This window comes from Rissa tridactyla, chromosome 1 (genome assembly GCF_028500815.1).
Source record: "Rissa tridactyla isolate bRisTri1 chromosome 1, bRisTri1.patW.cur.20221130, whole genome shotgun sequence".
NCBI classification, from domain to species: Eukaryota; Metazoa; Chordata; class Aves; order Charadriiformes; family Laridae; genus Rissa; species Rissa tridactyla.
The window spans coordinates 214231580-214255831 of NC_071466.1; the positions used below are offsets into that span (position 1 = coordinate 214231580).

The 24252-nt window shown below is 41.6% G+C and overlaps 1 protein-coding gene across 3 annotated transcripts in view; it reads right to left on the reverse strand.

Moving 5' to 3' along the window:
- The window catches only part of TAF3 (TATA-box binding protein associated factor 3), a 126423-nt gene that overhangs the window by 8659 nt on the left and 93512 nt on the right, over nucleotides 1–24252 (reverse strand). For all 3 annotated transcript variants that reach the window (XM_054189101.1, XM_054189102.1, XM_054189103.1), the window contains 2 exons: nucleotides 19273–21089; nucleotides 14234–14316 (listed from right to left, as the gene is read on the reverse strand). In XM_054189101.1, the coding sequence (XP_054045076.1) occupies nucleotides 14234–14316; nucleotides 19273–21089 (1900 nt within the window). The remainder of the gene's footprint in view (nucleotides 1–14233; nucleotides 14317–19272; nucleotides 21090–24252) is intronic.

Here is a 24252-nt window from a genome sequence, read left to right on the forward strand (position 1 = left end):
GTTTAGAAACTTGGAGTGGGGCAGAATCTAAAAGGCGTTAGATGATTTTCTGTCAGCAACACTTAGAACATTCACACCACTTCAGGTCTTAGTGATTGCTTCAGGTGCCTGATCTGGGAGCTCAGGCTCTTTATACTTGTCAGTAAGGTGCTAGACTGTGAGTCAAAGTACAGGACTCCTAATTTATGTTGGCTGTGACTTGCGGAAGGAAGTAAATCCTGGGATTATGAGGCCATCCTCGGAGCAACCTACACACAAAACCCAGCCTATTTCTCCTGTTTGCGGCGTACATCCGAAAATCTACTGTTATCTCCCATGAAGAAAGCTTTCTCTTTGGCTCTTGAGTGTCCGTGATGTGTTTCTGGTTCAATGAAAGTCTTAGCGCGTGGCTCCCTGGGGCTCCTGCCAGACTGGCCACCCCAACTCAGATGCTCCTTTTGCGCCTTCCTCCTTTCACTGCTCCTACAGCGAGCCCTGGCTCCCCACGCTGAACGCCTAAGACTTTGGTGGCAATACTCCCATGGTTTGCAAAGTCACCCTCACGACTTGAGAGCCAACTCTCAATAAAAAAAAAAAAATAAATCTTAGCAACAACAAAAGCAAGGAGAGGGACAGACGGCAAAATATTTGGCACCACAAAAGTCATTTGGGTGGTTTCAAACATCATTACCCCTTCTTTCCCTGCCTCCCTCTTCTACCCCCTGCAAGTAAACAAAGTCCTGCTATGAGTTCTTCAGGGAGTCAACCCTCCTCGAGTCTAGACTAGGAAATGTATTAGCTAATAGGATTTTAAACACAACTTTGCACAGAGTGTAAACAGTTTTAAAGAAGTATTAGCTAATATAATTTGAATAAGAGTGACCATGCCCAACTAACATATGAAATTAAATTACATAGTTTCTTGGGCTAGATAAAGGCAGGTTCTTCTGAACAGGGTCTTCGAAGCCACTCTGTTAATAACTGCAGAAGCTACACGGAACATCACATGTGAAATCTTCCAAAACTACAAATATTCATTAGCGGGCGACACAGACTCATTGATTGGCTGGTTTGCTTGAAGTCTGCAATTAGGACATGTTCAGTATATAGGGCAGCTTGTTTATCTTGATTTTAAAGCTCAGTTATCAAAACATGAGATCGGCATTTCGGAGCACGCTTGGGCCTACCACTCCCTTGGGCTAATGAAGTTCAGAGACATTAGAGTCCGGAGTGGAGAAATGAATGGCTTTGTGCTACAACATTAGAGGTGATGGAGTAATCTCAGCGAGGGTGGTTTAGCCTGTCCTCCCTCCTGAAGAAGGGGCTGCATACACGGCAACATGGAGGTGGGGAGAAATCAAAGGGAAATAGCGATCCCACAACTAATAATTAATGTTACTTCAGACTTGGAAAGAAACCTGATATCAAAACACTATGTAAATGACGGCAAGATTTATGAGCTCTATGAGGCACACAGCACACTGCAAGTAGGCGGTACTCACTACAGCGAAGCTTCGATCCTCCCGGTCCCCAGGTCCCTGCTAGATTTGAGCTCTACGTTTGGACATCACCATACACGTATCATTACCTTCTTTCCTAAATGTGCTTCTCATAGGCTTCCAACATCAGTGCTTGTGTATTAAAAGTCTCTAAGTGCAATACTAGATATGACAAAGTTTCACTCCACCCTCCAAAATCCAAGAAATCTAAAACTGAGGCTGGATTAATAATCAAACACAAATGAACATCAACCACCAACAACACGCTCAGAGCCCTGAGACAAGAATTACGCTTCTCTGCAGGCTGCCTGGCATTGTCGCACAAACACATTCTACACTGGAAGAGAAAAAGTCAATTAAAAGTTGTTTTTGAATCAAAATAGTTCCTCCAGACTGAAGGGGTGTGAGAAAACCCTTGGAACAGATGTGGTAATAAGAGCTTCCATAAATCATAACTAAGGTTACCACTCCCTTTAAGAAAAACCCCAGAATTAATGTAAACATTGTGTATCTGGTTGTGTCCGACCTAAATTCATTTTGGATTTCTTTTTAAATGCTAGGAGCTGTATTTCTTACAGAACCTCGGTGCCTTTAGAATTGAATGCATGTACCGATACACCTCTTTATAATGGTAGAGTGAATGAAAACCCACTTTCACCATTACTCCGGGGCAATCACCCCGTTCACAGCTACACAACCAAACCCAAACAGGACGAAACCCAAGAGTCGGCTTGCAGGCAAAGTGCAAATTCTACCAAGATTTTAAGTGTCGCGCCAGGTCAGTTGATTTATAATTGGCTCTAACTGGCATGAGCCGCTAACACGTTACATCTGGAGCAAAATGAGGCTCCAAGGTGTGGAATGGTTTCCTATCTTTGGAAGTAATTTATTTGATTTCATTCTGATCCTTATGGCTGAAAGCCCCATTGACTGCTTCATATAAACACGGGGAAAAGACATGTCCACCGAAAGGAAAGGGCTTTTCAAAAATAGGGTATGAGGCACAGAGCTGAATGATTGCTACGGGTGATGAGCTGCAAAAAAAATGCTGCATCAGTACTTCGAAAGGTCTAGTAAAAAATCACAGGGCTCTTTGTTTCTTGGAGGTAGAGCTCCAAAGAAGCTGTTTCACACACGCTCTGCCTAAAGGAAAAATGACATTTGAAAAGTCCTAATTCTTTTCTGAACCCGTGACCCATTTTTAAGCAAGGAGCAGGAGCTAAAGGGGTCTTTGTATGTAGGGAAATGACACCATCAACTGCACTGACATAATTAAAACTAGTACAACTCACCCGGATTATTACAAGTGATATTATAATCTATTAGTATTGATATTCCCTTATCAATATAAATCCCTTGATGCTAGAAAGTTAAGTGGCCTAACTGCTTTATTACTGAAAAATCTCACACCTGGAACTGAGATCGTTGCACCAGAAAAAAAAGAAATACGCTAAGACCTATGGGTAAGAGTGTCAAAAACACCTAGGGGAATTAGGAAGATTTCCATATGGTTTAGATTCTTCACAGATTAGAGGTGATTTTGAAAATTTTATTCCAACCCTGGAGGAGAATCAGTGTAATTTAAGCTCTGTAATGCAGACTAATTCCCATATTACTTTTAGAAAGGGAAATTTAGTTTTTATCTCTCATGCCCTGCTGAATATTTTCGTCTGTGCAAACAAGTCGTATTGGCAAATACGAGCTCCACAAATACACGCTATGACCAGCTCATGCGTTTGCAGGGTGCCAAAACGTATGAAATCTCCAGCGGAGCCCCTAGCAATTTTGCAAGTGAAAAGACTTCAGTACTTAAATTTGAAATTAAAAATAAATAAATAAATTAAAAAATCATGTGATAAATTGCCTTTACTACACTGTTCTTCTCTGTCAAGGAAAATGAACTTTGAACAGTTATTCCAAGATATCATCCATTTTTGTGGACGCTGCCTGGTCTCATACAAATGGCACGACTTCCACGTAAGCGTGTTGACTTTCAATGGTGCACATGGAACTCAACAGCCCATTCTCCATTTCTCCACTACAGCAAAACCCTGCAAGCATCCCTTCCTGGACAAATGAGTCTAGTGATTTTGCAGGCATCGTGTCACCTAATCCCATTCACAAGTTTATTGAGTTTCATTTTAAAACCGGTTAATCTTTTTGTCCCCACCATTACCCTGTTCCAGGATCTCACTGCTTTGGTGGCACAGCAGCCTCTTCTAATTTCCAGCCTACATTCATAGCCAATTAATTCCCATTTGTTTGTGTGCCAACATTGTTCTTTAGCTTAAATAGCTTTCTCCCTCCAAAATGTTTACTTGCCTGATGTATTTGTAGCCAGCAACCATATCCTCTCTTCACATGCTAGACTAAACACACAAAGTTGCTCTCCTCTCCTCTCCATGACACAGACTCCCCAAGCTCCCCCTAACAGCGCTCCGAGCGCTCCTCTGCACCTGCTCTTCCCAATTCATCCTTCCTGAACACAAGCTGCCTTCAAAAATTTAATATAGCATTTCAGATGAAGTATCAACAGGTTCTCATACGATGGCCCAGACGCTTCCACTATCTCTGTTAAAATTACCTCTTGCAATGCATCCTACGGTCACACTTGTATCGTGTTGGCAACTCTGTCATCAACTAATGATCCCTCACCCACTGAATGCACGTAGGGGAGTGATACATCTACTGACCAGCTCTTTACCTCTGGCTGAACTTTCTACTGGTACACTTCAAATGCAAAGCCTTAACTGTAACTTTTCATTTACTGAATTAAATACCACTTTTTCCCTTCTATTCAAGAGGATTCAGTTCTTTCCACACAATCATCAGACCCTCATTTGTACTGACATGGTCCTTCAACCTCACTGCCAACAAAAGGCATTGGTGTTCTATCTCCTTCTGTGACAAAATTTTCAATGAAATTATTAAATCAAGCCCGTCCTGAAATACCTCCTTGAGCGTGTTGGCCAGTAACCTCCTCTCTGGTTCGACAATCTCTCCTACAACTCTCGGTTGCTGCCTTCCTTTGAGCTAGTTCCTTCCTACTGAGCAGTTCCTCTGCTAATCCCGTCTTTGCCAGCTTCACTGTGAATGTCCTGTGTGATAGTATTAAACGTTTTCCTGCAATCCAGCTCGGGTTTGCCATCTTTTATTCATCCAGAAGAGATCATTCCTTCTTTCAATGGTTAAGACGGATACCAACTTTATTCCAGCTACACACGTGCGAGTGTCTCACCTCGCCTTCACCGCAGCTGAGACCTTCCCTTGGAGGGGAACTGATTCGATCCTCACCCAGCAACTGCTGCTCCAGTCCAAGAGAAATCACTCTGCACTGGAAGGTGGAGGCAGCTGCTCTCAGCATTGGTGGTGGAAACAAATACTTGAGATGCATGGCAAAAAATCAGCCACTGCCAGCCACATCCCTCGCAGGGACTGCCAACTGGACCAGGCTAACCTACAAAATCAGTTGCTTTATCAAAGATTGCTATCAAGCCTATTAGCATGGTTTACTTCCATTTTGTATTTTATTCCATTACTTCCAAGCCTTTAATCAGCTCTTCCTCCAAAATTTGTTTTATAATTCCGCGCACTGTAGTCACCGCGTCTCCAGATCGCTTTCCCTCTCTTCCCTTCTTCAGCACTTCCATTTATTATATTATTTATTAGAAACAGATTTAACAACCATTGCATTTTAAAATGAAAAGAAATGTATTAAAAATCACTTGTCACCGAGTCTGCGAATTCACAACCAATTTCTTCTAGAGCTTGGGAGAAAGATTATCCCACTCCTTGACTTCAGTGGTAAAGGTCCCTATTATTTTGCTTCCCAATTCATTATGGTAATTTCCATTGCTGTCAATCCACTGCTGTTCTCCGTCTTGTCCTAGTTCTCAGTGAAGGAGAGAATGAACATAGGATCAGAAGGAAAGTATTCTTTCTGTTCTTGGCTCATATATATATATATATAAAAAAATATATATGTATAGATATATTATCCTTCATCTTCTCCCTGTCTTCATTTCCATGGTCCTCCTTCTCCCCTTCTTTTCCTATCTGCTTAATATTCTTCGCAACATTTAATTCAGCTTGACTTCAAGCCTGATTTCACCATCTCCTGCCTTGAAGACGTAACTTCTTTGCTAACCGTCCTTTTCTCCTAGATGTCCGATGCTTACTCCCAGCACCCTTTTGGAACGAATTATTCACACAATTCTGTAGCCATTTCGTACAAGTGCCCCCCTCCCACAGGCAGCAATCACCACTTCTGAATCCATTAGGTCTTCAGTCCAGCTGACATTTCTAGGTAACTCCTTTGGTTTATGGACATTTGCACTCTTGAAATTGAATTACAGGTTTCCTACTGTTTATTTTTCCATTACTTTAAGTGAAACAGAGTTCTGCCCTTGGCGTCCGCCCTCTGTATCTATTACACCAGGGTATTTCTCCCAACAACCACAAACACCTTTCTGCCGATGACTCCTAAATCTCCTTCCCATTCTTTCTCACCATTCTGACTTACATCTCCGGATGGTTCATTGCCAGTCTGACAAAACAAAACTGAGCTGGTAGCGTGGCGTCTTGGTATCTTTCATCTTCTTTTCTCTCTTATCATCAATAACAAGCTGCTCAGAGCTTCAATGTGAAAACCACCTGGCATTATCCCCTTCTGCTGAGCTCTCAACAGCAAAACCAGAAGCTGGTAAAACGTGTTTATGCTCGTGAGCTCTTTGCAAACTTTCTCTTATGTTTTCCTTGCAAACTGCCCTTTATTGTCATTTCTTTTGGGAAACATTATGGGATGCACAATCTAGAAGCTTGCTCATCAACCAGTCCTACATCTACCCTCTTCAATGGGAACTAGTGTAGAATAGGAATTCTACTAACTACCAAAAAAATCATGCCACCATGGTTTAGAAACCTCTAAAACTGTATTTTTTCAGCTTGTTACTGACAAATGTTTTTGTAAGAACCTGAACCTGGAGGCTCTGTACAGCTACACATCAATTGCTCATAGGACAACCTCAACAAATTCTTTTGTTGGTAAGACCATCTTTTTCTTTTCTCTCTACGGATGGCTCCTTCTCTACAGTGCTCTTGTCCACGTCCAGCTCCCAGGAACCATAACACGGATCCTTGAGTCTACACTCAAGGTGCAGAAGTGTAAAAACTTCAATAAAAAAGTGAATAAAAAGAAGCACTTCTGTCAAAGACAAGAAGAAATCAGTACCTTTCTCTTGCAGCCATCTTCTATGGTGACAAAGCCTATTTTTTAAACAAACACCCATCTGCTTTTCTAATCTTTCACACATATTTGATCGGTTTCTGTTGTGCTTTATAAGGGCAGCTGCTCATACTCATTTACACAAGCAATTCACTTATGTGTCTAAACCTGCCTGAAGTATGTTTTTTTTCTAATCGTGGTATACAGTATACATTTTTTTTACTCTTGAGCAATAAGCAGTAAAATCAAAGAATCTCACAGTAAGTTGTTTCATTTTCTAATGACTCAAGCCTTTTTACAGATTCACTTTTGGAGTCATCACCCATTGTGGCCAGCAGCAAAATGAAAATAATTTGCCACAGCCTACCACCTACCATAAACAGGATGAATAATTAGTTGGGGTGGCTTCAGTAATTAAAAAAAAAAAAAAAGGAAGAAAAAACTAAAGGCTACATCTAAAGTTGGAAATAACTCATGCTCAATGAAGAAAAACCCCTCTTCTAAATGACCTTTAGAAATATGACCAAAAATGATTATTTACTTGTTTTGGTAAAATGGATACGGTATTCTACAAGGTGGTTGTTGTTTTTTTTCCATGTAAAAGCTCCAATCCTGCAGCAAGGGAGAGGCTGGGGAACCTCCACCGAAGGGAACGAGACTTCTGGATGGATACAAGACCACACATGGGGATTTTACTGCAGGATCGGGGCCAATATGTTACACTCAAAAGAACAATCGGGAAAGGGATATGAATCATACCCGAGACAATATCTTCATTAAAATACATTCAGCATTTAAAAAGGCATTGAAAAATCAGTCCTCCAGCTCTTAAAATTTAAAAGACTACAGAACAGAAAAATGCAGGTACGTATATACACACAAACACACACGCACAAAGATTTATGGAAGCTGTAAAGATCACTGGAATTCCTTAAGCGCACCTCTGCAGCCTCGGAGAGGAGCAAGATCATTTTTCATTGCTCTGCCTCCTCACTTAGGTGGTCTATTGATCATATCAAAAATGATTTCACCATAATATGCTCTGCTCTGTCTTACAGCCAAAGCTGGATTGACACCCAGAGCGTTAATTCTGCTAATGGACGGTTAACATGGTCTTTCTCTGCTAAGTGCTACACTGTAAAATAATTGGGATACCCATTAGTCCTGCAATAAACACAGACTTTCGCTGCCCGGATTCTATTGTTTAGTTTTCCCAAACAGTGGTTTACCCTTCTACATTTTTCTCCCTGAAGTATCACTTTTTCCCTCCTATTTAATTCCACAATAAGTTCTCCTCCAGAGCTTTGTGTTGAATAAGCAACGTCTCGCAGGGTAACCAACACCGCCCACAGCTGTGTCCCACAATAGCCCCATGCTGCTTGCATTACGTCTTTCGGAGGATTTGGTCACGGTGCCTTAACTGCTCCAAACACTGCTCTTATTCATAAAAACGTGCGGAAGGAGGGGCTTCCAGCAGGATTCCTTTACCTGTTTCTCCACCACAAAACAGTGAAATAAATGGAATGGGTCATGAGCTACTTGGCCGGTAATGCAAAGCTACGGCTTGACAAGTCAATAAAAAGCCAATCCTTTCCTCCCCAGCCACACGTAAGGAGCCAAGGCTAGAGGCAAACAATTTGGATATGCCTACGAAGGGAGGTTAATGAACCCCATTATTCAGCTATTGTGGGCAAACACTACGAAGGCAGTAATCTCAATTATCAAAGTCTGTGTAGTTCTCCGCTAAATAGCACCCGAAGTCAAAAAGTTTCTTCACACGGTTGGATTTATCCATACAAGAACAACCTTCTTAAAAATTAAAGCTCCTTGAATACCCACCAAAGATGCTACTGTAAAAGTAAGATGCATTCTTGGAAACTACATAGGGCAGAATTCTAGTTAAATTGAAGCTTATAGCAAAGTCCTGTCTTAGATATCTAGCTTTTCTTCCGCAAATCCCAGGAGTTTGAGCAGTTTTCAAAAAATATATATTCACGTTACAGCAGCAACTACAGATCCTCAGTGAGCTCAGGGGAACACCAACATGCTCCTTGCCGAATTTCTTGTGTTCAACCAGGTCAATAAAAAGTGTATCAATAGATTTACTAATACCTCCTTCTTTTCTCCTCCCTTGGTGCCACCACCTGATGTCTCATTGTGTATGTGTGTGTGTAGTTTTCCCAAGAAAACTCAATCTCTGGAGAGCCTGCAGCTCAAATCTTACTTAAATTAAGCTTGTTGCAGATACAGGATCCGTCATTTAGGCACCTGTTCTTTGGAAAACATTACCCTATAAAAAACTTGGTGGTACACTGCATGCTGCAGCTTAGATAATAAAGTTTTACAGAATTTCAAAAAGTATGACTAAAGAACTGTTTTACTGCAATTCTGTTGCTCAACTGCGGTTGCACTCAAAATAATGAATTCTTGAGCAAGTAATAGTGATGACCCAAACCATGTAAATTTATGAAAAATAAACTCCTCCAACAGTCCAGCTGTGCTTCAGATGGGCTTATAGCTCCAATGAGATTTTCTCAAGCTTCATTTCCTTTCAGGCTTCCACTTTTTCAGTCACACGCTATTTTGCCAACTTATAAAAATATGCACTGTGAGCACCTTATGGTGGTAGAAGTTCTTAGATGGACGATCACGGAAACTCAGTGTAATAAAACAGAAAGGACAGGTTCTCCTGTCCTCTTAGTCCCCAAAGTATGCTTCTGGGTCACCAATGTCACACAGAGAGGTCACATCTACCGGTCACAAAATAATTTGGTCTATATATATATATGCCACTTGGCCTTGAGATTCTCTACCAAGGGTGTCAGCTAGCTATGCCGGTGGCTTTTGTCCTGGGGATATCATACAGTCGAGTGAGCCTCCAAATGAACATAAATTAGGCTCTGGCCTGACAACATCCTATCAAACGATAAAAAGCTCTTAGTGGAGTCAATTAAATGTCTGGATAACAAAACTTCTTCTACCCCTTAATCCTTTTAGGATTTTATATTACAATCCGTGGGTTATTTAATACACATTTTTTATAGACACATACGCATACATATCTGAGCACGCGTGTGAATATTTTTTTGGAGAAAGTCACATACCTACTCACTTTAAAAATATGTAAGACAAGGGGCAACTTCATCACAGTGGCAGGTCAGGTTTACAAGTTAAACACTGTTAAAATACCTGTCTTTCCCCTTCTCCAGTCTGGGTTCCAGGTTCCAGAGCTATAATGCAGTCCGACTCTGGAGCAAACGCCCAACATTTTAAGGTAAATTTGGAGACCTGATTTCACAAAAAAATATGTATCTCCTGCTCCTAAGTCACAGAAGCACTGAAACAGCACCAGTGAGTGGTACTCTGCTTTGTGGTCTGGCATTAGTGTCAGAAGCCACGTGTTTTTTCTTAAAAACTGTATTTAAATGTAGAATAAATCTATCTGACGTATCAAAAATTACAGCACATACTTTTGCTGAAGTTTATGTCAACTGCGGTAGTAGCTGGAATGTCAATGCCTTACCCATAGATATGCTTTTTAAAAACGTCAGTGTATGAAAAACGATTGTGCTCAGGAAAAAATAACTAGACAAAGAGAAACCATGATGCAATTGAATAAAAGTATTCAATTCTCCCCATCATTTGCAGTTGATTTAAAATTTAAAAGTCTACACTAGCGGTGGTGCTTTGTTTTGTTTTGTTAAAAAAAGATAGCATTCTTTAAGCATTCTGTTAAAAAAAGATAGCATAGGAAGGATAGTTCCTCCCTACACTAACTCAGTTAGCAATCTACCTTGATAACACTGGAGTGGAAAAAAAAAAAACAACAGTGAAAAACCCTTCAAACATATCATTCAAATCATATCTAAGAAGGCGGTCATAAATATTTTAGAACCCAAGCAAACTAATAAGAACTAGGCCCATTAAGGATAAGATCTTTTACAACAAATTAAATAAAACAATTTATTGAAGCCTGGACTTGAGATAAACTAGATTTACTAGCTGACCTTTTATTCATTTAAAGAACAAAATTAGCTCTAATTGCATTAGAATGGAATCCAGTAAATTTCTTCTAATGTGGCATCCATGCAAGTATTGCTGTAATTGTTTACAACTAAGATGGAAATGCTTTGATTATAATCTACTTTCTTCTTGTTTTACTGTGCAGTTAAAAGACTTGCAAAAAAACCCTAAAGTAGAACAGTTTTTCCAATATCGGCTTCTCCATTCTTCAGCAACATTACATTTTCATGTCTATTAACTTAATGTTATTAATAGCCATCTCTTTTGAACCGATGGGTGTTGTAAGAATATTGGTGCACCAGACAAGCTGGAATGTAGAGATCACTTTGAATCGAGGAGCAATATGTACTCGTATTCACAGGAACAAGAAAAAAGGAGACTTCTCTGCCACTGCCATCACTGCTTGGTATGTTGGTCCAAGCACAGGAGCCAAGTAGCAAAATAATAGAGAATAAACTGTTTGCTACACTGCAACGGCATTTCCCTCACCTATTGCTGCGTTATTTGAGTAACTTGGGTTGCTGTTGTTGTGCTGGCGTGATGTGAATCTCCATTTCAATCACCATTAATCTGTCACTTTCTTCAGAAACCCCGAAGACTTGGTGGCCTCACCAAGATCTGTAAGCACTTCCATTAAAGACAGTGTTTTACACGAAGTTCCCCCAAACAATCCAACCTTCAGCTGAATAGGTGCGTTAGTACTTCCAAAAGTCTCCAAGCAGCTCTTCTTTTTAAGAGAGAAAATTGAAATAACTCATTAGTCCATCTAGTTTTTACTCACTGAATTCTGTGAATCTCCCAAAACTTTGCCCACACCTTTCCACGGCCATTCACGGTATTTTCAAACAATCCCATGCTGGTAAACTCCAGAGACACGCTAACTGAAACGCAACATTTCTACATGATATTCAGAACTTCATTCTCAACACAGATGAAACATAAATTTAACTCTCCCTTAGCATAACACAGCACAAAAGCACAGCTATTCTTTCTGCCTGTTACGAGCTACTTAAAAGGCTGATGATCCTATGACGGGCTCTTCAACTAATAACTTCAGAGGTCGCAGAGACTTCTGGTATTACTTCAGAGGTCCAAGCCTTACACAGCTCTGTAATGCTTTGCCTTGGAGCCACACCAGTCCTCTTCATAATGATCACAACACATGAAAATTAAAATACGCTCTGAGTTCAGCTGGAATATTAATTATTCAGGATGAAAGAGAAGTATTATTCGGAGCAGGACGGCTCTACTGCCAGCCCTGCCGCATTAGACACCAGATCGGCACCCAACACAGAACAGTTCCCAGAGCCACGTGGCACAAACGGTATTTACTTGTGTAACGGCAAACTTCTTCCTGGATTTTGCCTTGGAAAACTATGACAAATCCTAAAAGCTATTATAAAGCTCCGTAAGTTCTTGTTTGCCATCAGCCAGAAGGTGTAACCAGGTGATACAGCCATTACATTGGGACAACTTTAGGGTGCCAGTATGGTGGGCAGTGAGGAGAGATATTTAAGGTAGAAAAGCGAAACCAGTAAGTAACTAGAGATGGAATACTAATGACTCAAACCTAATTTGGTTATGCAGCCTAAACCAATCTTAAGGATGAGTGTCACGTGGAGAAGATGAAGTTTCCCTCGTAGGCCCAGTATGGATGCTGCAGAGCTGGAGACAACCACTTTTTAGCATTTCCTACCAGTTGCCTCCAGGACTCCCCTGCCCCTGAAGATCTTGGCCTTGGTGTTTAATTCTCCCCTATTTTTGTCCAGAAACTGTGAGGTAAATCAGCCTTCTGTGAGGTAAGACTGTGAAGAAAGTCTTGTCCAGAAGACTTGTCCAGAAACTGTGAGGTAAGACTGCTCATCTGGAGTCGAGGTTTAAATTCTAGGCTCTGCCGTGCTAAGGATCACAACACCTGAGGTCCTCAGGTGGTGGTCAAGGTGCCACTAAAGATGCACAAAGGAAACTGGGATAGAAGCCAGTTTCCCAAAAGGCCATAACACAAGACGTCGGTATCTCTGACCCCGTATGGGCGGGCAGGGCTGACGATGATGTACCCGTATGATTTGTAGCAAGCAGGTGGAGTCTGAAGTCCCTTCTCAAAATGTGTATGGGTATGAGAAAGACTGGGGTGAGATAAGACGGGAAGCAAAGTCAACTCTATGGTGCTAAAATATGGCTTCAGAACTTTAATTTAGAAGTTCTGCCTTGAAAATATGACTTAATTTTCTCCATATAAACACCTGTACAGTCCTTGAAAAAAGAATTTAAAAGTATCCATAGCTCCTCAAGGAGGAAAATGGATTTGTGGGCTTTAAAGGGAGAGTCTGTCCACCCGTCCACGTTCAAATCGGCGCAGCAGGACAGAAAACTGTTGTGAGAAAGCGGGAGCTTTTGTACAGCGATCTGAAGCACAGAAATTTTCGATCACACTCAAATATCTTGAAAGGAAGAGAGCAGAAATGATCAAAGAGCAGGAAAAAGTCCTGATATTTGGGGCGGGGGTGTCCCATAGAAAGCAAGAAGTCCCATAGCCACTTCAAACCAGTAAAAGTCAGTCACCTACTGGGGAGGAGTAGGATAGCACAGAAGAAGAGAATAATCATCAAAGATGCCAATTAACATGTAATGCAGAAAAATTAGCAATTAGGAGATGTAGTTCATAATGGCTATAAAAGAGAACCAACCGACATTAGTAACATTTAATGTGATGAATGGAAAGGAAAAAATCTGTTTAGTGCTCAAGTTTACCATCAGACATGAAAGTGCGTTCTGTGCCATTAAAAACGATGTGAAAAACCCGATTAAAAGAAACCCTTCACATACAACACGGGACCAGCCTAAAAAGCCCAGTGATGCATGGTTTCCCCGGCCTCTCCAGCCACCTGTTTATGCTGTATGATCTCAGGGTAGGGATCATCCTATTTATGCTCACACAGTACAAAGTAACTATTATTTGTACAACAGCACCCGATAATTAGGGAGCTAATGAACCAACATTTGAAATGCGTTAGGTACACTCATGAATAATCATCAACGGTTATAATAAAACAGACGTGTACAAAGAAATTTCCACTGTTATGTTTTAAAGCATAAACCAACTGTTAGCTGAAGAGCGTGATGAAACTTAGCTGTAGGTTACACTAGGGATAACCACCCGTTACGGAAGCCTCACTAAATGTCACTGGAGGCAGCATACGACTCTAAATGGAGTCTTGTAATCCATGGCCTAGAAAGGCACGGAGTGGGAAATACAGTAGGATGGATGGAAGATGGATGGGTCCCACTTGGAGAGTAGAAGAAAAAGGGGAAGAAGTCCAAAAAGTTTCTACTGGGAAGCGTTACGCTTGATTTTTCACTAGAACGGTCAAAAGATGTCAGAGCTGTATGAATATCATTTGCCACTAATTTTTAAGCGTTTCCCATTGAAAATAAAAGAGCTACCACAAGTGACAGAGGATGAACTGTGGTAGGCATACACCTTGCAGATGGATTTATTTGTACTTACATCTTGTCTTGGCCTGCACCCACTCTTAATGTCAGCCGAGGAATAACCGGTGATGGAGCCGGAACAACTGGTTCCACCTTTATCTGTACAAGGGAACACAATCATCAATCAGAGACTGCAAGCAGACTCCCAAAATATATTAATTACATGAAAGCACTAATGGAGTTAACCAAACGGAGTATATTGGCTTAATGAGACAGACCTATGACAGATGGATCACCGCGCTCTCACGCTTGGTGCTGTGACATGGATGGTCAGAGTTTGTTGGGAGGTCCCAGCCACAGCAAATCACAAACAGGAATTATAGACTAAAAAAAAATCAACTCGACATTTCCTTGCACTTGTACCTGCTCATACACTTTGTTAACAAGTCTTCCCAAGTTAGTGTCTTTCTAGAGACACAAAACCCCACAGAATATTTCTAAATAATGACATGAAATGCTTTGACCTTAGTACTCAGACTTGACAGGTGCCCACTGATGTTTGCACTTTTTTTCTGAGATTTCAGTTCAATTATTTCCCAGATTCATCACATAAATGTACTGTGACCCTCTTGAATCAAAATTAGACACACAGGAAGCACATAAACCCCAAGCACCAACCCTGAATACTTTATGAAAGCGCTTATCCACTCAGGTAAAACAGAACCACTGCTTTTTAATGCAATTAGGCTGAAGTTTCTAATGGTGATTTTTCAAATGCCCTGGTTTCTAACCTCATCTGAGAGTATCTGGTGGAGTTTAGACAGCCTGAATATGTCCTTAAACTCTTTGAACCGGTATCTGCCAAAATTACTAACTCCCATTGAGCTACTACTTTGCAAAACCTGTACAGAATCACCTCAGATTTTACAGCTGACACTGTAATGATTCTCTGTACATACATTGCTCAACTTATATCGATGTATATGAGAAGTGTATATACATTATATATGTCTATATATACAGAGAAAGAGAGGGAGACTGATCTCATTTTGAGCATGTGCGTCATTGTGTTTAATAAAATAACCACTTAGCTGAATCTGGTCCAGGAACTTAAAGAGACAAAAATAGTATGCGTACAGTAAATGGAAACCCCAGCAAGTCTCAGTGGGAGAAATCTGTTTGAAAAAGCTTTCCTAAAGAAAGGGAGGGCAAACAATCAGTTCAAAGCCCAGGAGACAGCGGGCCAGAGTGGGAGGACTCAATTAGGACTTACATTGAGGAATGGTAATGACAAAGTCCCGTGCCACGCGCCTTGCCCAAAGAATCGGAGCTGCTCATCAGGAGACGTCTGCTCCAGAGAGAGAAGGGCTGCAGCCCGAGTCGTATTTCTGTTTTGGCACAGTTAACCATGCTTTTCAGTACAGCTCTCCATGGATATGTATTAGCCTACTTCACAGGCCTCTCTCTACTCTTCAGTTTACACCGCACCATTTTTTGTTATGTCATTCCCCTGGAGTGTTGCAAGAAGTTTTTTCCTCTGGAGCTCCTAACACCTGGAACAATTTCACCACCACTTTCCAGAGTTAAGTCTCTTAACTGCTTTCCCGGCACCTTAACCAGTAACATCATCCACTGGATAGAGACATGGAATTGAACCCTGGGTACAGGAGGCTCAGGCACATGCCTTGGATTATCTTACCTCTTTTCCTGCAGGTTTTTCTTCCTTCTGTAGCACCTATTTCAAATAAAAAACCTCCTGGGACAAGGACTGCTACTTCCAGTACACAGCACAGCACAGATGACCCATGTCATCCATTCTCTGTATTAAGGTCTTTTGTATTATTATTTGTGTACCACCAAGATGTTGTAAACAACAGTGGTGGTGGGCTCAGGTGGCAGATGAAAAGCACATCAACCACTTCTTTATGCTCAGACACCAACATCGCAGCCTGCTGTGAGAGGAAAACCGGGCTCCACGACAATCCTAAATCTTATCTTTTGATATGAGAGCATCTTTCTGCAAGATGGGTTTGTGCGTAGGGTTTGCGTGCCTGGGGCAGAGGGAAAATTAAGGAGCATTCACAATTATATCCTGGTTTTCCTCTATATCGGTGGCAGGATTTTGATTCACAAGGGCCGTTTACTTTGGGCCAGCTCTGCTCCGACGCAAGGACGGTTCCATTTCTCACAAAGCAGTTCCTCATCCACTTTAGTTTATGGCTCGGTGTATTAAGGTTTGCTGAAACTGGGTCAGCAGCTGCTTGTCGAGCTGCTCAGTCCCTCCTCCAGCACGCCCGGTAATCTGCAGCGTAGAAGTGGGGTGTAACCGCTTCAACGGTCTGCTTTTGATCTGGTCCCGCACGCGAGGCAGTGTCCCAGCCCACTGCCTCCTCTCCTGCCTCCAAGGGCAGCAGCCGGGCACTTACTGCGGAGGACGAAGCTTCAGGCAAGCCCTACGCAAAAGCTCCTCTTCCTCGGTCCCACCACCGAGCACTTCTAGCACGCAGCCTTCGGCTTCTGCTTTCTGCCATTTATGCAGAGCATGGGTTGCTGTTCTGGTGTCTTCCAGCACAGAATTACAGGGAAAACTTGATAAAAAGCTTCAATTTCCCAACAGGATGGGACACACACTTGTGTAATAACTATAACAATACTCAAAAATGGAAACAGTACTCTTGATTCACTCTTTTTTTAAGTGTAGCAATATTAGAAATAGAAATCTGATTATTTTCTACTGGCATCAAGAGCTGGAACTGCAGTTATCCCAAGAACTCATCCTTCAGGTTGCGCTGAAGCCTCCGAAGTGGCCGCGCCGGGGAAGGTTATGGGTCCGAGCAGGGACTTGATCATTTGCTCTTACGGCACAACTGCTGGCTAAATAAGTCATTGTGTGATCTAAAAGCTAAATTAAGGAAACATGTACTTTTAGGGGTTAACACGAAAGAGCAGCATTCTGGAGTAATACTGGGAATTGGGGCCAGCAGAAGAGCATTTACAGTGGATTACTAAGCTTCCCAAATCACCAAAGAGGTAAAGTCCAGCAATATAAGACTCCTTTGTAGCTAACTAAAAATACATTGTCAGTGGATTTGTCCAGTTTTATGTATAAGCAATACTTCTTTCACCTGAACTAATACTAGTAGTCATATAAGCCCCTTATTGCCATGTGCTGCATTTTTTTTGCTAATCTTCAAGGATTTAGCTTCTTTGCCACATACCTCAGGGCACCAACTGATAAAGCTCTAACTCTCCATTTTTCCAGGACACCAGCAGTGCGGCCTTGCAAAAAATGAAAATCGCTCAAGAGATTTAAAGGGGAAATTTATTTTTAAAATCCTGACTTGCAGCAAAGAGGTGGATTTAAAAAAAGCTTATCTATCAAGAATCAGTTTAAATTTTAATTCTATCTGGGGACTCTTTCATGCATTCTAGCTTTAAAGTTTATCTTTTGACAGGGACTTTTTGCCAAGGTAATGGGCAGCTTTGTCAATTTAATTTGTCCAAGTTTTTATTACTGCTGAACTCGTTTTCCTAATATATATATGTTTAGTCTCTACCAAACTGTTAGCAGTGTATATTTGTGTATCTGTTATATTGCTCTAAAGCAAACTAGATACAGAGATTTGCAGAAGAAATGCAAGATTGGACGTGTGAAAAACAAGGAACTCATTGTCTCTATTTTATATACACATGTTTTTAACTTAAAAAGAAACCTCTGCAGAAATTCTCAATGAAATACTGACAAAACACCTCAGGCACGAGGAGCAGAAAGACAAAATAGGGAATCTGTGAAAGTGCTGCTGCAGTCTAAAACCGGACATTAAATTAACACGGACAACCGGACCACTCATCCACAGCAGACAAACGTTAGTTCTCCCGATCACCCAGATTCTGCACTGAAAAACCACTTGTCAACTTAAAATGTATGTCAAGTTTTGACATGAGCAGTTTGTTTCAAGTCCAGCAGAGAGCACAACAGGGTCCAGTGGCAAAAAGGGAAGTGAGGATGGCCCAAAACTGAGCTTGTACCAACGGAGTATTACACTCAAAGCAGGATGTAAAGAGCATCCCGGTAAAACCAGAACTTATATAGTGCTTCCTAACGCCATGGATAGAGATTTAGGAAATCTTCCATATTCAAGGTTATCACATATGAAGAAAATCTCTTCCTTTTCTTCTTTTTCCTTCTTTCTTTTTTATATGAACAACTTAATGTGTATTACAAGGTGACGTGACAAAAAATTAGAGCAAACCCTGAATTAGGGGAGCCGTTTCTAATGGGATTTCCAATCTGATAACATGCAAATATGCTGGTTTCATTTCTTAAATATATTCTTAAGATTAGCTGATATTGGAAAGAAGAAATTATCTTTGGCTGATGTAAATCATTAGGAGTTACAGGAGTGGAAGGAGCCCAACCCACTTGAAAACTAGCTCTCCTCTTCTCTCTCTCAAGCATAAGACTCAAAACGAAAGGTGACATTTGAACATCTAGATCGTATTTTGAAAATAATTTTCTTACTTCAAACAAATTGGAGCGATAAGGGGGCGGTCTTGCTAAGAGAGGATTCAGCAGCTCTTCTGAACACCTGAGATAACTGGTGAACTTGTTTATTTGACAGCACTCTGCTCCTCATTTCTGTCCACCTGGTAATTTAAAGGCTTCTACAACCTTTGAAAAAGTAGACTTTTAACTAATTTTTTTAACTAAATTTAAAGCGTATATGAAAGGTATATGGTTGCTGGCCCTGCCGGTGGAAATCTATGCAACAAAATTTGTGCACTGCAACGCTACGTGCATTTGTTGTGTGTGTGCTGTTGTTGAGTCTGAGACCCAGCTTTTCCAAGCAAAAAGTGAGTTGAGGAAAACCAGAAAGACAATCTCATTTCAAATTCACAAAATTGCACTTCCATTGTGTTTTGTCTTCCAAAGAGGTGGGACAATCCCTGAAACACTTGGGGGAAGTCTTCCTTGGAGCTGTCATTTAAACAACAATACCAAACCTGTAATCACACATCTCCTCAAAGCTCTTAAACAACGCACTGCAGCAAATGCAGGAATCCATGTGCATTTTTCAAGCAATTGTGCCATTTCAGCTCATCTAAACAGCTTACCTTTTCGTGTTTGTGTTTCTCTTTTTCTTTCTCTTTCTTTTCTCTTTCTTTCCTCTCCTTTTCCTTCTCCTTCTTTTCCTTTTCTTTGTCCTTCTCCCTTTCTTTCTTTTTCTTCTTCTCTTTTTTGTCTTTCTTCTTCTCTTTTGGTTTCTCTTTGTCCTCGAAGAGTTTTTCAGGAAGCATTGGAGACAAGGAAGGTAACATGCTGGGAAGCCTCATGGCAGTTGGTGTGCTGAACAAGGGCAAAGACATTTCTTTGGGAGGTAACACAAGAGGTGCTGATGGAGCCTTTATCTTATCTTCCTTACCCTTATCTTTAAGTTTCTCTTTGTCTTTCTTATCCTTGTCTTTTTTGCCTTTCTCTTTCTCTTTCTTTTTATCTTTATGTTTTTCTCTCTCTTTTTTGGTATTGCCATCTTTCAACTTTACTTTCGTGTCAGTATCCTCAAAGTCCTTCAGTTTGAATTTATAGGGATCGAGATCATCATCTTTAAGTAGTTCCTTCCACTGAAATTTTGCTTCCTTGTTTCCTTCCTTGTCTTTATCCTTCTCTTTGTTCTTTTCCTTCTCCTTGTTCTTCTCCTTGTTTTTCTCTTTATCTTTTTCCTTTTGCTTTTCTTTCTTCTTCATTTTTGTCTTCAGCTCCTTTTTCAACTTCTTTTTCACTTCTACCGAGGAAGCCAACTTGGTTTTCTCCTCATAGACTTTGAGAAGAGGTTCTGGAGTTGGCGGTGAAGCAGAAGGAGAGGAAAAATAAGTGAAATTGGTAGGTGGATTAGAAGGCGTCCCCATGTTTGCCTTTCGAATGACCTCATCAATCGAGTCATCCATTGTCCATGAAATGTCTGAACTTGAAGTCCCACCTGAGGGAGGTATTGGAGTTGCTCCTGCCTTATTTGCATTATTGGCAGAAACAGAAGGTTTAGGAGTTGTCGCCTCTGAAATAGAAAGTCTTTTAGGACTGGTAAAAATTTCCCCTTCCGATTCAGAACCAGAGGAAAACTCAAAGGGATCCGGTTCTCGCTCTGCACATGCACGAGCAATCACAGCATCAATTGAATCATCAATGGTCTTGTCCATCACTGGCAGTTTCTTAGTCTGGTTTTCAATATTTGGCTTAGGGGCAGGCTCAGGTGGCGTCTGTCCTTGTTTTACTTGAATGTTTTCCTTTCCTATCTTGTCACTTAATGCAGCCAGAGGGGTTCTACTTGGTGTTTCAGGCTTGACGGGTGGTTGGGGAACATGAGCAGGAACCTTTGGACTTTTAGGACTTTTTGGGCTCTTGGCGCGACCCGGTGACTTTTTTTCTTTGGATCCAGTTTTTGGTGAACGTATAGGACTTCCAGTTACCACTGGCGAGGGCGTAGTTTTAGGTGATTTTGTCTTCTGTCCTGGAGAACTTGTTTTAGACTTTGTTTTGGGTACAAATGGCTTTGACTCTAAAGTTTTGGGGGTTGGGACTTGCGATTTTGCAATGGGAGCCAACATTGGTGGGTCTGGTGAAGGAGGGGCTAAGTCTGTATTGTCCTGAACATGAACTGGAGAAAGCATTGGTGGTACTTTTTGAGTATTTATTGAGCTAAGAGGCTCACGCGGTTCCAAAGCTCCATCCAAAGTGTCCCCTTTGGAAACAGATAGTTTTGGCCGTTTCACAGGTGGGAATTCCTCAGCATCAGGACTTTCTAATGGTCTCTTGCTCAAGTAGTTCTCATCGTTAATTGCCTCATCCTCTTCCATATCTCCCTCTTCTTCCAGTGGCACCTGCATGGCCTCTGCAGATGTACCTCCATCGGTAGGCACCTGTTCCTCTTCCTCTTCTGTAACAAAGAACATTTTAAAAAAGCATTAGGATAATTAAAAAGGTGTTTTACAGAAACAAACAAGCATCAGAACAAATGTTCACACTCATCTCAGCCCATAAGAGATAACTGTCCACCTAACAGCTTCTTTACTGGTCTACTTGGAAGGAAAATGTGCCACCTCCTCTGTCTCGCATCAGCCACCATCACAACTGGCAGCGTAACGTCAAACCCATGAGCAAAGGATACGAGGATAGAGCTCACCAACGATGGCAGATCTTGTGGATGAGGTCCAAAGTGCCAGTTCTACCTAAAAACGTCTTGATTCTTACTGCAGTTGTTGGCATTGTAGTAACATGAACCTGCTTCATTCATTTCAAATGAAGGGAGAGAGGCTGAAGCGTTTTTTGCTGTAACGAAGTGGACTGCGAAGCATGCATCGAAGTAAAATTCACTGGAATTAGTTGTCTTGCCTATATATCACACAATTTTGACTGCAGATTAACAACTAGAGAAATGTCTTCCTAAACCTGGTTTGTTTTTCCTGAAGCAGCACAGTCTGAAGGTTAAAGCAGAGGACTAGGCCCCATTAAACCTGCTGGCTTCTGTCTCTGATACCATCTTAAGAGCTTGGTGCACACGGATGTTATCTGTTATGATTATACGGGAACACCCCAGCATCGCATGTTGGTTTGGATCAGAAGCACGCCTTTGAAACGCATCTCCGTATCATCCCCACTTACTGTTGGTCTGTTTACATCATGGAGCAATCCTGGAGTCCATATGCCGGCTTCCTGCTATACTGAAACCCAAATGAAAGGTATGCTGCCACAGGAATACACCTAACATGCTCCAGTCCTAAGTGGGCATTTAGGCCCAAAAAAACAGCTTTTGAAAATAAGATAAGCGGCTTTTGAAAGTGAGATAAACCTGAAACATGCACAGTATAGACATCAGTGGGTCCAGAGAACGGCACTGGAGCTGGTGAGGAGTCTGGAGCACAAGTCTTGTGAGGAGCGGCTGAGGGAGCTGGGGGTGTTCAGCCTGGAGAAAAGGGAGTTGAGGGGAGACCTTCTCGCTCTCTGCAACTCCCTGAAAGGAGGGGGTAGCGAGGTGGGGGTTAGTCTCTGCTCCCAAGTAACGGGTGATAGGACAAAAGGAAACCGCCTCAAGTTACACCAGGGGAGATTTAGATTGGATATCAGGAAAAATTTCTACACTGAAAGGATTGTTAAGCATTGGAACAGGCTGCCTGGGGAAGTGGTTGAGGCACCATCCCCGGAGGTATTTAAAAGACGGGGAGACGCTTAGAGATACAGTCTAACGATGGTTTTTGTCCGAGTTAGGTTGATGGTTGGACTAGATGATCTGAAAGGTCCCTTCCAACCTAGGCAATGCTATGACTCTACCAGGCACCAACTGTTTCAAGCCAGTGTGGACATCACCTGTGTGACTGCTCTGTTTTGTTTTTGTTTAATAGCAATTACTTTTTTTCCCTGACATATAACACCATCTCCAGTCCTACACACGTGACATTACGGTGCAGAGAATGGAGAAAATTCACTTGAGATCTCCCAGCAAAATCCACAGCAGGTTTGAGAAGAAGAGAACCTCTGATCTCCCCCAACCACAGCCAAGCACTTTATCCTCTCGGATACACTTCCTCACTTTCAAAATGGAATTATCCAAGCAGGAAAAAGGATTCTTAGCCTGGAATAAGAACCAGCACACCAGCGTTAACCTGACACATTTATATTTGCTGTAATTATGTCATTATACCGATGCCGGTTAACATTCCTGGGTAGACAACCTCACTTCACTTTACCCCATGTCTCCGTTTACCCACCTGCAAAAACGCATGACATTTTGTCTAGCAGGGTTTCTGCGGAAAAATATCAAATGCCCTAAGATTCTCACATGAAATATGTAGTAAACCCCATTTATTATGACAGCGGATAAAACCCAGCTTCTTAATGAGCAGGTGGTTCTAAAGAAGCAAACACCGAGGAACTTGTAAGGTTACACCATTTAAAGCTTTGTAAGAGACAGCATCTTTCTGAAATATCTCTTTTCGAGGTGTTTATTTTCAGGTTTTCTGTGCTGGTGTTTCTCTACTGTAATGTGTCAATGCTCTGATTTAGGAGAGTTGAGTCAAGAGCCCTGGGCTGCAGCACAAATCTTGCCAGCATCACAAATTAAGTAAAATGAGCTAGCAACTCTGGCTTTTGCCAGGGCCCAGAGGATTTACAGCAGCCAGCCCAGAGAGGAGACTTTGCCTGAGGATAAAGTCTTAGCCTTCCGTGAAAAACAGAAATGTGAGGGAGTTAGGTTTTGCCTGGCTGGGCACTGACATTAAATTTTTTAAACTGCAAAGTTAGAGTATAACTGAGAAATCACTGTGGATCAAGCCTGCACCTGCTACGGGGGGTGGGGGGTGGGCAGGAAAAAGCTGCTTCCAGATCATGGAAGTCATTTCAATCTCTGTTTAAACTGTTGCAGAAATCAGCTGCCTTCATCCGCTCAAAAACTGTTTTTGGGGAGGAAGAATTAGCATTCATCAGATGTCAGACAGCACCGGTTTCTACCAAGCAATTCCCTCCCAACGCCGTTCAGCCCAATTCGCCACTGAGAGTTTGTTTTCGTTTAAAATTTTAAAGAGCGATAAAATTTAAAACAAACACCATACTTTAAAATCAGGATTTGGAGGCTTCCGCCTCGGCTCCAAGATGAAAAGTGTTGCCAAATTCAATCATTAGGAAAGACAGGGTTTGATCACGCAGACTTTAGAGATAGCAACATAAACCATTTTAATATAAAAAACACAGGGATAAAACTGAGTGAATAAAGTGGAAGAGAAACTACTGCAACGAACCGTAAAAAAAATTACATTTGCTCGAAAAATCAGAACACTTATTTGCTAAAGATTTCTGCCCGGTGTCCGCTTAAACAGCCACTCTTTTATACCGTGTCTCACGGAAGCGCACCGCAATATTTTGTATTTTTGTAACTCCTGCTCATCCCAAGGTGCTTCTCAGGTTTTACCTACTCAGGATTGCAGAAACCCAGCAGCTGCTGGATCAAAGGCGAAAAAACAATTTCAGAGGAGGTTTGGAGAACAGGGACCGGAGTTTCGTACAATTAAAAAAAAAAAAATAATAAAGGAGCAGTGCTTATTTTTCTT